General features: G+C 41.0%; 1 protein-coding gene across 1 annotated transcript in view; it reads right to left on the bottom strand.

Annotated features, from left to right (window-relative positions):
• Positions 1 to 16,893, bottom strand: part of RP1 (RP1 axonemal microtubule associated) — a 2,616,437-nt gene that overhangs the window by 230,131 nt on the left and 2,369,413 nt on the right. The window contains exon 56 of the mRNA XM_086965756.1: positions 8,726 to 8,801. Coding sequence (XP_086821882.1) covers positions 8,726 to 8,801 — 76 coding nt within the window. The remainder of the gene's footprint in view (positions 1 to 8,725; positions 8,802 to 16,893) is intronic.

The following is a 16,893-nucleotide window of genomic DNA, read 5'->3' as shown; positions in this document are numbered from 1 at the left end:
CACTGTTGACGTTTTGAAGAACGTGTCCCAGATTTAGGGCATTACTCTAGGTGCAGTGTCCCTCATTAATTCCTTGGAAGCTCTTTAGACACCTGTTAGCATTTCTACAAGGACCTGGCACAGCGCTGTGGCAACGTTTGCAGGGCTGCGCTACATCATTCCAAAAGCGCAGGGATGCACTGTATTTACAAGAATATGGCACTCTCCTGTGTTTTCCCTTGCGCTGGTGATTAGAATAGCTGCCCTTCCTGCACATAAACAATAAGCAATGGTGATTTGTTACTTCTATATGACCTGCATTTTGCAGCACACACAGAAGTAGCAAATCACCATTATTTAATTATTGTTTTTGTGCAGGAAAGGAATCATTAATGGTGTTTTGCAGTATGCTGCACACCAAAAAAACGAAAACTAGGAGAAATAAAAGTATTTCTCCTCGTTGCGGCAATCTAACACCTGCTTTTGCATGGCATTCGTTTTTGGTGCTGCCTCAGATTTACACATTCTTGTAAATTTGGGGCAGGGTAAAAAAGCAATGGTTGATGCGGTGGAACGCCCACAGCAACAACCATTGCACGCCCCATTGACGCAAATTCCTGAGTGAAAGGGTAACATATTTACAAAGCAGCTTTAAGCCATGCAAAGTGGCTTAACACTGCCTTTTAAATATGGTGCAGGGCATTGCGCCACCAGAACGTCAAAAAAGTGACGTTCCAGTGGTGCAATCCCCTTGTACATATGCCCCCTTGTGTTTAGATTTGGGGCAGAGGGCATAGAAACAGTTTCATGAATGGTGCTGGTGTGGTGTTCTCGGCCAGCTGTTGATATAGTGGTGCGTGGAGTACGTTTCCCCATATGTAGGACGGACCTGAAGTCTCTGATGTAGTACTCCCACATTAGGTCAGTATTCACATTCTATTAGAGTTGTGCCTCAGAATACAGAAATAGTTGGATCCAGCATTCTTGACTTGTATAGAGGCCAGAAGTTCAGCGTTGGAAACAGCAACCCCAGGGGTAGGGCGTGAGAGGTAGAGTCTCTCTTCAAGCAGGTCAGGTTCTTGTGAGATCCAGGCGCTACTGACAATAAAAGGATCCCTGCACTGTGGAGGTATGCAGAGCAGTGCCAGTTAGTCCCAAGATGCATGCAAGGCCTTGTGACAGGCTCCACTCTAAGCCGACAACTACTGGCACTCTGTGTCTGGGCCCTGACCATCGAGCCCAGCAACAGTGCTCAGTATATACTAGAAAGAAACAGGGGTGGCTGGGCCCAATGGGAAGGAGGGTAGGCAGGGCCACACTATTGTGAATTAGAAAGAATTGCCTATGCCTCACAGCTTAGTTAAAGTACACACAAGTTTAGGTACAAGTAAACCATAATTTATTAGTTTACTCTAAACAATTGATGTTTTCAATTTGCATTAACTTTAGGAACACAAAGGAGAAATTCAAAATATGCAGAACTAAGATCGCTATCAACTTTACGTCTTAGCCATATGCTGTTTCACAAACATTTAGAGAAACCAGACAGTAAACCAAACATATATTTAACATTTGACATTTGACAGAAATTAACTTCTTAATCAACACAACAAATTAAACAGATGGACATAAATAACCTTATGCATTTATGAATGAAGGAATACTTTTTGAAACCGATTATTCAAACACGGGGAGATCACAGAAGAACAAATTGTTTTCAAAAATTGGTTCAACTCCCACAGCCTGAACAAGATATACTCAATAGAATATCAGGAATATAGCCTATTTCTGCGTCACTAGCAATGGCCAACTGGCCAAGAGAAGAGGGGGTGCCGACGCGTTTCGAATCCTGATTGAGGGTTTACAGGATTCTCTTCAGGGCAGTGTCAGTCTAGTCCATGGGAACTGTTTAAAAAATGAAGAGCAAAGCAAAAAATATTTATTAAAAAGGGTCCTCTAACCACTATTCTTAGGCCGACTCGAGTGCCAGAAAAAAACATACCTTATGTTTATCCTGCCCACGGTCAGTCTTGTTTAGGAAGAAATGTCGTGTAGGCTCTGTGGTCTGCAATGTAACAGAGTGATAGGTATATTGAAACCTTATGTGTGAACGCGGGATGCGATTCAGTGCTTGAACCGATATCGAAATATATAGATTTCTTTTTAAAACCTTGTATAGCACAGGTATGTTCACATCTCAGTGACACAACAGCATTCATCAAACTAATTGAAGGGCATGCATTTAATGAACAGACTGAGTTGATGGTGACATTAGATGTCGCCTCACTATACACCCAGATACCGCAGGATGAGGCTTTGGAGGTCATTGAACTTTATTTAGAGCAAAGAGTCAGACCCCATCGGGTGCCGACCAACTTTATTGTGGCACTAGCGGAGATCACTCTCCGCAATAACTATTTCAAGTTTGAGAGTGATTTTTTTGTTCAAATCAAAGGGACAGCCATGGGTTGTCCCTATGCGCCGGAGCTGGCCGTGCTGTACATGGCCCAATATGAGGAGAGATTTGTCTTGAATGACAACCCGTTCTCAGGCCATATAACCCAATGGCTGAGATATATCGATGATGTCTGGCTCCTGTGGCAGGGGAGCCGGACCGATCTCGAGCACTTCCATCTGTGGTTGAACTCTAGGCACCCAGATATTCAATTCACTTTAAATTCAAGTCCCAAAGAAATGACATTCCTGGACGTTACCGTAAGCATCAGTGAGGCTAAGTTGATTACCTCCTTGCACAAAAAGGCAACTGACCGCAACACAATTTTGCATTACACCAGTTCGCATCCTCAATCATTAAAAAACAATTTGCCCTACGGGCAACTATTGAGGATCAGGCGAAATTGCACTAATTTATGTGACTTTGACTGCCATGCGACAAGATTCTGCAGCGAGATGGCAGAGAGAGGATATCCGAAAAAACTGTTGAAACACTCCAAAAACAGAGCCAAATTTACACCCATAGAAACATTGCTTGAAAAGAAGGAAAGAAAAGATTTGGAACAATTGGTTTGCGTTACAACATTTGGGCAACATACAAACCAATTCAAGAACATAATCCGAAACAATTGGCATCTATTGGAGTCCTTGGACCATCCCCTCTCTAAACCCATCTTCGCCATGCGCAAAAATAGAAGCATAGGCCAACATCTAATCAAGGCAGATAGTCACATTAATGTACCCAAAAGTGACCTTGTTGCGCAGTGGAAGCTCAAACCAATTTGTGGGCACCACAAATGTGGCAACTGTGTGTCATGTTCCAATACGCTAGAAGGCGACACATTCACCAACAATGGTATTAAATGGAAGCATGATTGCTTCACGAATTGCAAAACTCGCAATGTCGTTTATGCGGTGGTATGCCCGTGTAACAGAGTGTATATAGGCAAAACTAATCAGCCCATCAATGCGCGGATTACCCAACATCGATCCCGCTTAAAGAGAAAAGTGCTGACTGCTCCCATGGTGGAACATTTCATCAGTAATGGCCACACTGAGAACGATTTCAAATGGACCATACTAGCATGGATTGACCCTAAACGCTTCCAAGACGTTGACGCGACGTTGTTGCGTAAAGAAGCGTATTTAATCCTCAAGTTTGACAGTGTTACCAAAGGCCTAAATAGTCTCAGCGAAATCAATAGGGCATAAAACCCCTTTTTCTGCACAGAGACTACATGCCCCAGAATGCACTTGCAATTTTTTCAGATAAGACTGGAGCGGTCTGCCTCAAACTACATGTCCCACAAAGCACCAGATTGTGGTCGGTCTGTTTGATTGGTCTGCCAAGAACCACATGGTCTGGGTTTCCAAATCGGCTTGTTCCAGGGACATTCACATCCCTCTGTCTGATGTTCTGTAGCGAGTACGCTCAGCGAAGCGCCGGAATAATTGCGGTAAGCAAGAAAGCCTTTAGATTACGAATTCTGCTGCTCGAAAGCATCGGAAGATAGCGTCCTAATGCACTTACACGCTCCTCTGTTTTAACCCCCAGATCCACTAAACGGGTCTCTATTGTGGACAAAACGTGTGCTGAATTAGAACCCCAACTGCGGTCTTCGCGGACCGATGTCCAAGTAAGTGAACGGATTCACGCGGTTCTCAATCGTTAACGCATCAGTGTGTGCAACTGTTTTACACGCGCCCATTGTGTGCAACTGACTTAGACGCGCTCTGTCTATTTGTTGCAGATGATTTTAAAATAAACCCTTCACTGTGGACAAAGACACCGCACAGAACCTTAAAGCCAACTAAGGTAAACAAATAGTAGTCTAATCTGCTTTCTTCGGTAGTTTGCCCCGCGTTCACACATAAGGTTTCAATATACCTATCACTCTGTTACATTGCAGACCACAGAGCCTACACGACATTTCTTCCTAAACAAGACTGACCGTGGGCAGGATAAACATAAGGTATGTTTTTTTCTGGCACTCGAGTCGGCCTAAGAATAGTGGTTAGAGGACCCTTTTTAATAAATATTTTTTGCTTTGCTCTTCATTTTTTAAACAGTTCCCATGGACTAGACTGACACTGCCCTGAAGAGAATCCTGTAAACCCTCAATCAGGATTCGAAACGCGTCGGCACCCCCTCTTCTCTTGGCCAGTTGGCCATTGCTAGTGACGCAGAAATAGGCTATATTCCTGATATTCTATTGAGTATATCTTGTTCAGGCTGTGGGAGTTGAACCAATTTTTGAAAACAATTTGTTCTTCTGTGATCTCCCCGTGTTTGAATAATCGGTTTCAAAAAGTATTCCTTCATTCATAAATGCATAAGGTTATTTATGTCCATCTGTTTAATTTGTTGTGTTGATTAAGAAGTTAATTTCTGTCAAATGTCAAATGTTAAATATATGTTTGGTTTACTGTCTGGTTTCTCTAAATGTTTGTGAAACAGCATATGGCTAAGACGTAAAGTTGATAGCGATCTTAGTTCTGCATATTTTGAATTTCTCCTTTGTGTTCCTAAAGTTAATGCAAATTGAAAACATCAATTGTTTAGAGTAAACTAATAAATTATGGTTTACTTGTACCTAAACTTGTGTGTACTTTAACTAAGCTGTGAGGCATAGGCAACAGTATATACTAGAAGCGGCGTGCCTGGGGCGCCCCAGTTCACTGCTAAGACAATTGTTTTCCCTCTCCCATTTTATTTTTCTCTCCCATTGACTCCTCCCCTTTACCAGTTTTTAAAAAAAGTATTTTTTCAATCAACAAGATCCTCTTTCTCCCCCCTTTTTTTGGTGGGCGCCTTCTGTATTCTCAATGTTCCCTTTAATTCTTTACCTATACTATCTCCAGTTCTGTTTGTCCACTTACTACTTTTTCTGGTTAAAAGTATATACCCATACCAAGCATTTACTGTGGGTTCTAAAATGTTTAAAGAAATGTATATTTTTGTTATTATTGCAATATTTGTTTCTGAAACCAAACTGCACTGTCTTAGCTTGGTTTGCCATAAATGAATGTTTTGATTATTTGAGTTCTCAGACATGGGAGTCTACTACTTTATATTTCTATTAATATAAATACTACACATGCAAAGGCACAGGCATACGTGTGTTTATCGCAGTTTAGATAAGACTAATGTGACTTCTCTTTCTTGGGTCTAAAAGTTCCTCCTTGTTCCTCCTTGTTACTCAATATAAGCTAGAAATGTCCTTAAATGAAAAAATCGTAGTTTTGCCAATGCACAGGTGGAGTGATGCTGCTTTTACACAGAGGTGCAATATTTACTATAGCCTTCAACACTAAACATTATTAGAATGGATTTAGAAGGTTGAAGGAACAGGTACAAAATCTAAACATTAAGTGCTCTGCAGATGAAATGTTTGGTAAAATATGCAATGTAACTTTTACTAGACGTTGATATCCCAAAGAGTCAGGGGTGGTGGAAGTGGTCTTTTAAGACTGACCCTTTTCCCCACTCTTAGCCCCTTAACAGCATTCGGTTTACGAATGATGAACAGAGAAGGAGGAGCAGTAAATAAACAGGATTTCTAAAGAGCCCTGTTTACTTCTATTTCATGCAGATTGATCCCTTCATTGTACCTGAGACCAGGGGTCATCAAGTCCAGTAGCAGCAGTGGCAACGTTCAAGCAAAGGATACCCACTGCTACCCTGACAACTTCCTCATTGAAATCAATACTGCATCTCTATTTGTTTCTGCCTCTCTTCATAAGATTATGGAACTTAAGTATTGAATGGTATGTGTTTAGATTTTGTTTATAAGGTGTACAAAAAAGGTGTCCTGGTGCTGGATTAGCATAATGGTGAATCATGGCTGTATGCTATTGCATCGACCTCCTCCACATCGTGGGACCCTATGTGGCATGTGCTACATCTGCTATGATGTTAGTACCATGGTAAGTATTGCATTATTTTTACCACTTCCGCGGCTATCACTACATGAACCCTACAATTTAACCTACATCTAAGTGATATGTAAGTTATATTTTTATTTGTATTTATTATTTTCTTTGTTGTAATAGTAACCATTGAATTTTTTTATTTGACATTTAAATGTACTGTAAACAAGTATAATACATTTATCAAAGAAGCCGCTGGTTTATTAAGTGTTTACAAGCATGGATTCGCAGCTGAGATTTTTCATGAGACTAGAAAGCATCAATAATTTCAGAGACATGCAAAGAAGACACGGATCCACTATTGTGCAGTACTTATAGACCAATTTCCTTATAATATCTGGATGTCAAAATCCTGATAAAATGATGGCCCAATAGATAGGAGATTGTGATAAAATGCATATTTTGTAGGGAAAAAGTAGGTTTTGTGAAAGGGAGATTTGACCGTGATCATTTGAGATTATTAGAAAATATTGTAAGAAAAAAGAAAAAGGAAATGCTTTTATCCTTTCATTAGATGCTGAAATAGCATTCCAGAATCCAAACTGGAACTATTTACAAGAAGCATTAAAAACAATGGGGAAACATTCAGTGAAACTGAGATATCATACAAAGGTTTAAAGGTTTTGGTCCTAGTGAATGGCTAACAATCAAACCATTTGAATGTTAGAAAGGACACAAAAACAGGTTGTTCAATTTAAGTATGAAATAATTAATTTAATAACACAATACAACTAATTAGAGATATTTTTTAATTTAGCTTTTTTTAAAACAAACAAATATTAAGTGCATTCAAATAATGCACAATTAATTTAAATTGTTGACATATAATTTATTCATAATTCATTTAATATAATAATAACCTAAACCTAACCTTGAATCTACTTGTTTAATATACACTATCTTACTCTTATTAACCTTATTATAGCATTTGAATATTTTTTATTTAATTAATATTTTGAATGTAATGAATAATTACCTAACTATAGTTTTATATTTTTCAGTGCTCTTTGCCCAATTTAATATTAGTACTGGACTTTGGTGATGCAAAGTTCAACAATGTAGTGTGCTTCGATGTGGAGTAGTTGTTGATGTCCGTCCATGTTGTGCCCATGATATAGACGGCAACATGCTGTACAGTCTCTTTTACACTTTACTGGTATGGAAACAGATTATGGAAGCAAGATTGACTATTTCACTTCATGCAAGCAAGGATATGTTAAAATGACATTGCTGGTCACAGCACTTCCCAGTCAACTCAAGTAGTATCTGACAGTCAACTCAAGTAGTATCTACTTTTCTGCATGGGGTTCAGGTGAGAACCAGGCTTGCAACTGCTAATGTTTTTCCTCCCATGGGACAGACAGAACATCTTGGTAATAAAAAAATGCCAGCTTGTGCTACAGTTCAGAAAAGGGGGTGGTGATGGACAGAGTATCTGAATTAAGCAGAACACTCCTACCCAGTCAACAGATCAGGGCTTGATCCATCACCGTTTTTTAGCTCACTGCACCATCCCAGCTCAGAACCTGGCTACATGCAAATTAGTCTGTCCCTGGCCCAGTGCATCATGGGAACAGGGCAGACCAAACTAGCAAGCCAATTCTTTTACTGGAAAGGAAACAAGCTTCCGGGGACCGGTTTCTGGCATTACAGCCGTCTTCGGACCGGCTTGCTTGAATCCTGATGGTGCAGTGAGCAAGGGACTCATGTCTGAGCATACCCTTCCACGCTTATGGTGGACAAAACAATTCAGAAAAGGGGGTGGTGATGGACAGAGTATCTGAATTAAGCAGAACACTCCTACCCAGTAAACAGATCAGGGCTGAACATCACCGTTTTTTAGCTCACTGCACCATCCCAGCTCAGAACCTGGCTACATGCAAATTAGTCTGTCACTGGCCCAGTGCATCATGGGAACAGGGCAGACCAAACTACCAAGCCAATTCTTTTACTGGAAAGGAAACAAGCTTCCGGGGACCGGTTTCTGGCATTACAGCCGTCTTCGGCCCGGCTTGCTTGAATCCTGATGGTGCAGTGAGCTACAGAGCAAAGGTTTCCACTGGAAGAGGCATTGTCCCCACACCAACCATGCCCCAAGGATCACAGAAAGAGATTTGAAGTATGTCAGTTTGATGAGGTGGGCTGAATGATGAGTGTGTGTGGTGAGAGTAAAGCGGAGAGTGCGAGGTGGGGGCGGATGGGAGTGGGGAGATGGTGTGTGTGTGTGTGTGGGTGTGTGTGTGTGTGTGTGTGTGTGTGTGTGTGTGTCTGTCTGTACTCGAAAACACTCCGGCAAGAATACTGTATTCTACCCAATTGTTTCATTCATGCATAGTCCAATTTTTCAGCAAGTAAATCTTACCATTTATGTTGCTGACAGAGAGACTGATTTTCTGTAGTTCTCCCAGTTCCACAGCATAAACAGCCACTGAAAAACTCTACAAAAGAAAGCACAACTTACATTACCAACAGTGAATTAGAGATGTGTACCCATGTAGGATAACACAGAACACAATTACTTTTGTTAAGTGTTAAGTTAGACCAGCAATAGGATGCCCCCTTCTGCCTTTGATGCCATAGTGCAGCGGTTAATAACCTTTTATGTCTTCTGTGGCTCCCCACTGAGTCAATACTGGAAGCCTTGGACCCCCGCCTAAGCAATTTCTACAATTGGAATGTCTAAACAATACACAAAAATACTGAAACAAGTACAAATCAAACAAATACACGACACATTATAGAAGATTTTATTACATTTGCAAAACAAAATCCAAAAATCGAAATTTTAATTTTAAAAGAAAGGTTGAAACTGTTCAAGATGTTGTTTTATTTCTAAAAAATGAAGTAATATGATAGACTCTAGCATATCATTTTGTTCTTTTTGCTCGTACGTTATGAATCTGCAAGTATTATTTTATTTTCTAAACTGCAGTGGATCCCCTGCGTAGGTGTTGCAGACCAGTAGGGATCCTTGGACCCCTGGTTAAGAACCACTACCATAGCACCTTAAGGCTATCATCTACACTTATGGTAGGGATTTTTATAGAAATGTATTGGTTATGCTATCATTTTGACTTATTATAACAAGGAGTAGTAACCATAATTAACAAGCACAATCAACATGCACAAAATGAAAATATTTTTCAGAGCAACAGGTTTCCCATTTTACATTTAGGTAATAGCTCAGCAAAGAACTGCACAAAGTTGGTCCAGTGGCGTAGCTAGACCTTTTGGTACCCTTGGCGGTCCCTGCGGTGGCCATTGCATTACAACACATACCATTAAAATGCATAATACTTTTAGGGTAACAGTAGGGTAAGTGTTGGATAGTGTAGGGGTAAAAAATGCTATTCCCACTCCACTGAGTGCAGCAGTAGGGTAATTGTTGGATAGTGTTGGGTAAAAATTACTATTCTCACTCCTGTGAGTAACTATTCTCATCTATCCCAAAACCCATACTGACCCTAAAACTAAAAAATCTCCATTACTTAACTTATAATGCATTGTAATGGCATGCGTTGAAATTGTATCTGTTGTAATGGTATGCATTGTAGTGACATGCGTTGTAATGGCATGCAATGTAAAGGCAGTTGAGTTGTAACAGTTGCATTGTCAAAGCAGTGCGATGTAATGTCTGCGTTGTAATGGATGTTTCCCCCACAGGCTTTTGTTACATGGCGGTAGCTGTTTATTCAGTTTATAATTTTAGCGTTCTTAAAGTAATTGTTTAAGAGTTGAACATCTTTCTTGAGGGCACCTTTAACCAGAAATTTAAAAGAAATTATGTTGTACTTTTTAGGAGTGTCCAAGGGATGCCAGACAACGATTTTGCATGCTCCCTGCACAGCCTTGGCAGCAGAATATCCAATAGGCATATCAGTAACTCCTGGAACACTGAGGGTTACATGATGGCCTCTGGGTCAGTGTGCAGATTGTTCGATAGGGTTATATAAAGATGAGTCAATATGAGTGTTTAATCTGCTACTCTACTTGAAATATGCGTAGGTTGGTTGAAGATTGATGTCACTCTCTCTAGACCTGCTAGGGTTGGAATTAATAGTGTGATTTTGTATTGTGCTTTTGCAGTCATAATTGCCTGTTGTGCACAAGTGAATAAGTGAGAGAAGTTTCAGTGTGGGTTGATTTCTTTTATGAAGAGAGAGTGTAATGGCGTTCTTTCTAAAATGAGCCCGAGCTTTGAAACTGTCTTTTAACTAACTTGTTTTGCTTTCTTTTTCCAAACTTTGCGGTTGTTGGGCTAATTGTGGCACTTATGTGACTTGCATTTTTCTGAGTCAAAAAACCAGCGAAGGAAAATATGCAAACATAAAATGAGGGTGATCTGAAAAAGGGCCATTTCTCAAAAATTCTCCACAGAGAGGAAAGTGCCAGAAAGCTTTGGCTGATTCGATGGATGGGAAGGGATCAGGATTTCACAATTGAGAGGAATTAAGAGATTTAAAAATATCACTCTCTGGTACTCCAATGAGTGTGTAATCTTTGCTAACTTTTCAGAAAAACATAGAATACTCTGGAAATTTGTCCATGGGATTTCTAGAGCCATTCAATACAGGCAAACAGTAAGATAACTTTAGGCAAATGTTACTCACTTCTTTTGCAAAATGCTAGGCACATGGATGATGCCAACGACGCCCTGGAGCTCCTAGGAAACCCCAGTACAGTCTTCACCTTCCTCTATTTTCCTTGGGTTACTAGCAACAAGGCTACACAAAGATTTAGGCACTGAAGTCTAGTCACTAGGTACGCCACAGGTGAAGCAGGCTGTGGATTACCCTCGCTAGTTTAAGGACTATTTTTAAAAAATGGCTTCTTCAATCCTGATAGTTAAGGTCTGTTACCCAGAACACTTGCAAAAGAGAAAACACATCTTCACTTACACTCCCTTCTGAACTGAGACAAAGTTCAAGATCAAAACATGCAATCAAGTCAGACAGCTCTAGTTAGGTACTCTATTAAGATAATCAGTGTTTCTATTTCTGAAATTTTGATTTATAAAGTACACCAAACATACAGCATCTCTCAACTAACCTACACTCAGATTAAGTATAAAGTGTGTAGACCATTCTCTATTAAAGGTCGAAGCAGGCACCTAAAGCACCACGTGATTCCAATATGGGAGAGGTATTTCATTGGGTGTCTATGGTCTGCCACCCACCTTTTTCTTACCTCATGCTTCAAAGGGAAACTCTGATGTAAATCATAGGAAGGTCAGGATTCGGTTCCATGTAGTGTTTGGAACAAATATGGCTGACCTGGTGGCAGAAAAAAGTAAGGAGCAACCCCTGGGAGGTCAAGACTTAATAGTCCAAGATGTACGGGAATAACATGAATAACTCTTCGGGCACCTGCCAGAAATGACAAACGCACACTTGCAATGTGCTTCAGAATGACATTTATTTTTCTTTATGTGGTTAAAATATAATAAAAAAGAAATATCGCACCCATAAAGTTACAACTTTAAAAATTTCATATCAATAATACCTTTTTATATTTACATTTTAGTCCAGCTGCCACCGGGAAGAACCCATAAATTATTTCCATTTATTTTACCAGATGTTTTGTAGGGGGCAAGTAGGTATCCTTTTGTAACAGGCAATGTCAAGGTTAAGCACGTAAGAAGAGGTATATATTTAAAAAACTGAGTTGCGGTTGCCACTCTGTAGTTATAGATAGGGCATCCAGAGATAGAAATTCCTTGTATTTTTGGCCCTGAATAACTTTGCACCTATTTGATGAATCTCTTGAAACTTTTCAGAACTATTCCTCGTTGTAAATTGGCAGATGATGGAAAGGTTTGCGGTGTTTGGTCAAGTGGGTATGAAGAAAAATGGTGGGGGTCTCAAAACAGATTTGGACCCCAATACATTTTACATAGACTTTTTGTTTTGGATGTAGCGGCAAAACGGCAGTACGTATTTTAAAGACATTTCACAAGAATTTACAGTATTCTAGGTCACTGATCCTTTTTGACATGTCAACTAAATTGGCTTTGTGGCTATTAAGTTATAAGGCAAAACAACTTAGTGATATCTGTTGTTGTTGAAGTACAATGGTAATACCGCAGTAAATAGAGATGACATCACAAAATATGATTGGCTACTGGCCTATAGTCCACAGTGGAAAGGCAGCCTTGTTGGATAAATAAGAGGTTTGACTGCTCTGTATGTTAATATAAAAAAACAGAGATTGAAAGGTTGTAAATGTACTGTAAGTAGGCTTCAGAAAGCCCACATAATATAGTAGCGGTAGGGATATGCCATTTAATATACATATGTTTTTGTTTTTTAATTATGGACTTCCGTGGTAATACCACAGTATTTTCTAGGAAATGCTGTTTTACCAGTAAACTTGAAAAATATATATATATCACAATATCAAATTATATTAGACATAATATAGGGGGCCTCTTCCAAGAGCCTTTGGTTGTTTAGAAAAGAAAATAACTTAGATATGTTGGATAAGCCAATAATTAAGTTTGAAAGGAAGATATGGTTTCCATAGATGGCAAAATGGACATCATCTATGCAATGCCAGTGTACGCCACTCCAGTGTATTCTATTCCACTGTACGCTACTCCACTCTACTACTCCACTCAACTCTACCCACTCCATTGTACGCCACTTCACTGTACACTACTCCACTCTATGCTATTACAGTGTGCACCACTCCACTGTGCTCCGCTCAACAACACTGTACTCCATTGAACAACAGTCTATGCACCCTCCACTCAATTGCACTAAACTCCAATCTACAGCACTTCACTATGCAACAATGTACTCCTGTCAATGCCAGTCTACAGCACTCTAGTTTAATGTATTGCACTGTACAACATTCTACTCCACTGTACAACAAGTTATGTAACTCCCTCTATGCCACTCCGCCTCAATTTACTGGACATGGCTCTATGCCACTACTTTACTCTACTATACTGTACTACACTACTCAACTCTCTGCCACATAACTCTACTCCAATCTATGCTCCTCCAATCTACCACACTCTACTCTCCACTACTCCACTCTAAACCACTTTAATCCCCCTTGTGGCACTCCTCTGTACTCCACTCTATAACACTTTCCAAGACTGTTTGACACGCCATATCACTCCACTGTATGACACACCATTCTACTCCACTCTATGAAACTTTACTCAACTGTATACCATGCCAGGCCTCTCTACTCCACTCCAAGTCACTCTACTATACAACATAACACTTCACGACAATTAGCTCTTGTCTATGCGACTCTACTATACAATACTATACCCCTTTTACGCCACTGTTCGACACTCCACTCTACATTGTTCCACTCTACAACACACTCCTCCACTCTAAGCAACTCCACTCTACAAAACTAACCTACACTGTATGCCACTCTATGAGACTTTACTCCATTATATACCTGTATGCTACACTGTACAACTCTGTACTTCTCTCTACTTCACTCTACAAGACCTTCCAACAAGTTATGACACGGTACTCCACTGTACTCTACAAGACCCCACTCTGATTTATGACACTTTGCTCATCTCTATACTACTCCACTCCACTCTCCTGCACTCCACGCTACTGAACTCTAAGATATGCCACTCCACTTTATGCTATGTAACTTCACTCTACTCCCCTCTATGACACTCTACTCTATGACACTGTTCTCCACTGTACTGTACAACAGTCCATATAACAGCACATCACTCAACGACACTAGTCTCTATGATTTGAAACACATTTTTTTTAAACCCATTGAAATTCAATGAAAAAACTAACATTAAAACTTCGTTATAGTTAGGAAAACTTTATTAATTTTTTCTACATACCCAAACTTAAACAACAAGAACATTAGAAATTCTAAAGTTACAGTTATACCTTTGATTTCTAATGTATGCACCACATTTAAATTACTATAACTTTATTTCTTCAAAACCAAACTTAAAGTACACAAAATCTAAAATTTCAACGTCAGTTATATCTTACATTTGTCATTTATGCACCATGTTCAAGTTATTATAACTAACTCTCTTCCATAGATACTGTTTTGAGCTCACTGACCACACAGTAACTATAATTTGCCACTCTCCGCATTTCTAGACTTACAACGTTTTTGAGCATTAATTGCTCATAAACTACTGAATGGATTTACACCAAATGACAAAAAGCTGTTTTGTATGGACCATGATCTCACTCTCTGCCAATTTTGGTGCAAATCCATTGAGCAATTTAGTCTGTAGCTGTATCTAACATTCCTACAGAGAGATAAATGGGGAAAACGTGTTTTGATACCCCTCCTTTTTCTCGGCCTGTGTTAGATGGACCACCCTGGACCACAGGCATATGGATGGTCTGTGCTAGATGGACCATCCATATGCAAACTAGTCAAAAAGTAGGACTTTCAAAAAATAGTTTTGTGGAGATTCGTCAAACAGCGCCAATCCACACAACCACTCAAATACCCATTCACAGGCCCATACAACTACTCTCACACCCCTCATTCATCCATAGATTCACTCATACACCTACTCACTCTCCCATACTGCTACTCACACACCCACTCACTCACTCATTGAGCCACTCATACCCACTCACACACTGATACAGTCACACAGCCATTTTTTCACCCATGCAACCATTCACACACCCACTCACTCATACCACCACTCACTCACCAATGCAGCCACTTACACAGCCACTCACTCCCCATACAGCTACTCAAACAACCACTCACTCACCCATACAGCCAGTCACATACCCATTCACTCACTCATGCAGCCACTTAGATGCCCACTTACTCACTCATAGAGCCACTCACACACCCACTCACTCTTCCATACAGCTACTCATACAGCCACTCACCCATCCATACAGCTACTCACTTAGCCATGGAACCATACACACACCCACATACTCACCAATACAGTCATTTACACAGCCATTTATTCACCCATACAGTCACTACACACCCAGTCACACAACCATACAGCCACTCAGACACACTCACACACAGATACCTGACCTGTCCTTTTCTCCTGAGGCGGAAGCCGGGAGTCTACGCGGATTGTTTATTATCTTTGTATTGTGGCCACTGTTTTAAAATTACCTTACAATTTACTCGAATCATTATTTTGCATTTTGCATTTTTAAAGTAGCATTTACTCACTCGACTTAGCCGAGCAGGCGCTGAGTCGGGCCTCGATCTCAGGAGGCGGAGTGGAAGTAGCGCGGCCATCTTGGGGAGGTATCCCAGGACAGGGCAGCAGTCTAGTGACTCAGGTGCAAGGCGCTCGGCCCCAGTACTTAAGCAGACGGTTATGCCTCCGCGCAGCGGACGCGTTCAGCGGACGCGCCAACAACGCGCCAAAGGAGCACCTAAGGAAAGCCTGTCTGGGCCCGTCCGGGCCAGGTCGGGCCCAGGGGCCAGTCCCTCTGCTCTCTCCGGGCAAGAAAGGGTTGGGCTGAGGTACAGCAGTGACCAGCTCCTGAGATTAAGAGAGAGGGAGGGATCGAGATGTGTCCAACTGTCGACTCTTACTGTGGATCAGCGGTCCTGTCCATGTTGTAAATATAGATTTGCCTCCTCAAAAACCTGTCCATTTTCCCTGGCACTGCTCAATTGTCGGTCCCTGCCCAAGCATGCGATCGGGATTGCCCTGCTTTTGGAGGAACGAGACTTGGATGTGCTCTTCCTGACCGAAACATGGACCAATGATAGCTCAGACCCCGATGTCGTCCGAGCCTTGACCCCAAACTATGTCATACTCAGGCAAGATAGGGCAGATGGTCGCGGAGGGATGTAGAAACTCGAATGTTGCTATCCCAGGTGCAGAGAGCATGATATTTGCCATCACATTTTCACCTACCTGCACTCTCTCTGGGATATTACTCGATCGCCCTCCAGGGGCGCACGCGCATTTCTGCGACGACCTTCCCAGTACCGCAATAAACTACTCCAGTCGCTCTCCCAATTTCATCATCTTGGGAGATTTTAATATCCACTTAGATGTACCAGACACTCCGGCATGTCAGAACCTAAGGGCAGGACTGGTGGTGCTCCACCTTAAACAAATCGTAAAAGGTCCTTACGCTTGATCACTGCTTTACCAATCTGGACACACTTAACTTCAATAACTCCTTGAGGGTCCCTTGGTCTGACCATGCACTCTTATCCTTCTCCTTGTCCCCCCACGAACAGCTATGCCCAGCAAACTCAACAAAAAAAGTAAACCGAATTTGGTCCAAACTATCGGTAGAAGAATGGATCATAAACTTGAAGGAAACCATGCCCAGGGGTTGCTCTGATCCCTTAGAAGCTAATGCTATCTTCAATCAGTGGCTGGAGTCCTCATTGGACGTCACTCTCCCAAAAATTGAATTTTCCCACCGCATTGGTGCGAACAAAAAAGCATGGTACACCCCGGAACTCAAAGCTCTCAAACAAATCTGCAAGCAGCAGGAGAGGAAATGGAGTAAAGACTATTCCGAGTCCAGTAAAGATAGCTATAGATCTTCACTGCGGAAC

Source organism: Lissotriton vulgaris, chromosome 4_1 (assembly GCF_964263255.1).
Source record: "Lissotriton vulgaris chromosome 4_1, aLisVul1.2, whole genome shotgun sequence".
NCBI lineage: Eukaryota > Metazoa > Chordata > Amphibia > Caudata > Salamandridae > Lissotriton > Lissotriton vulgaris.
The sequence above is the reverse complement of the archived record's forward strand: the minus strand, read 5'-3'. Positions and strand labels throughout refer to the sequence as shown.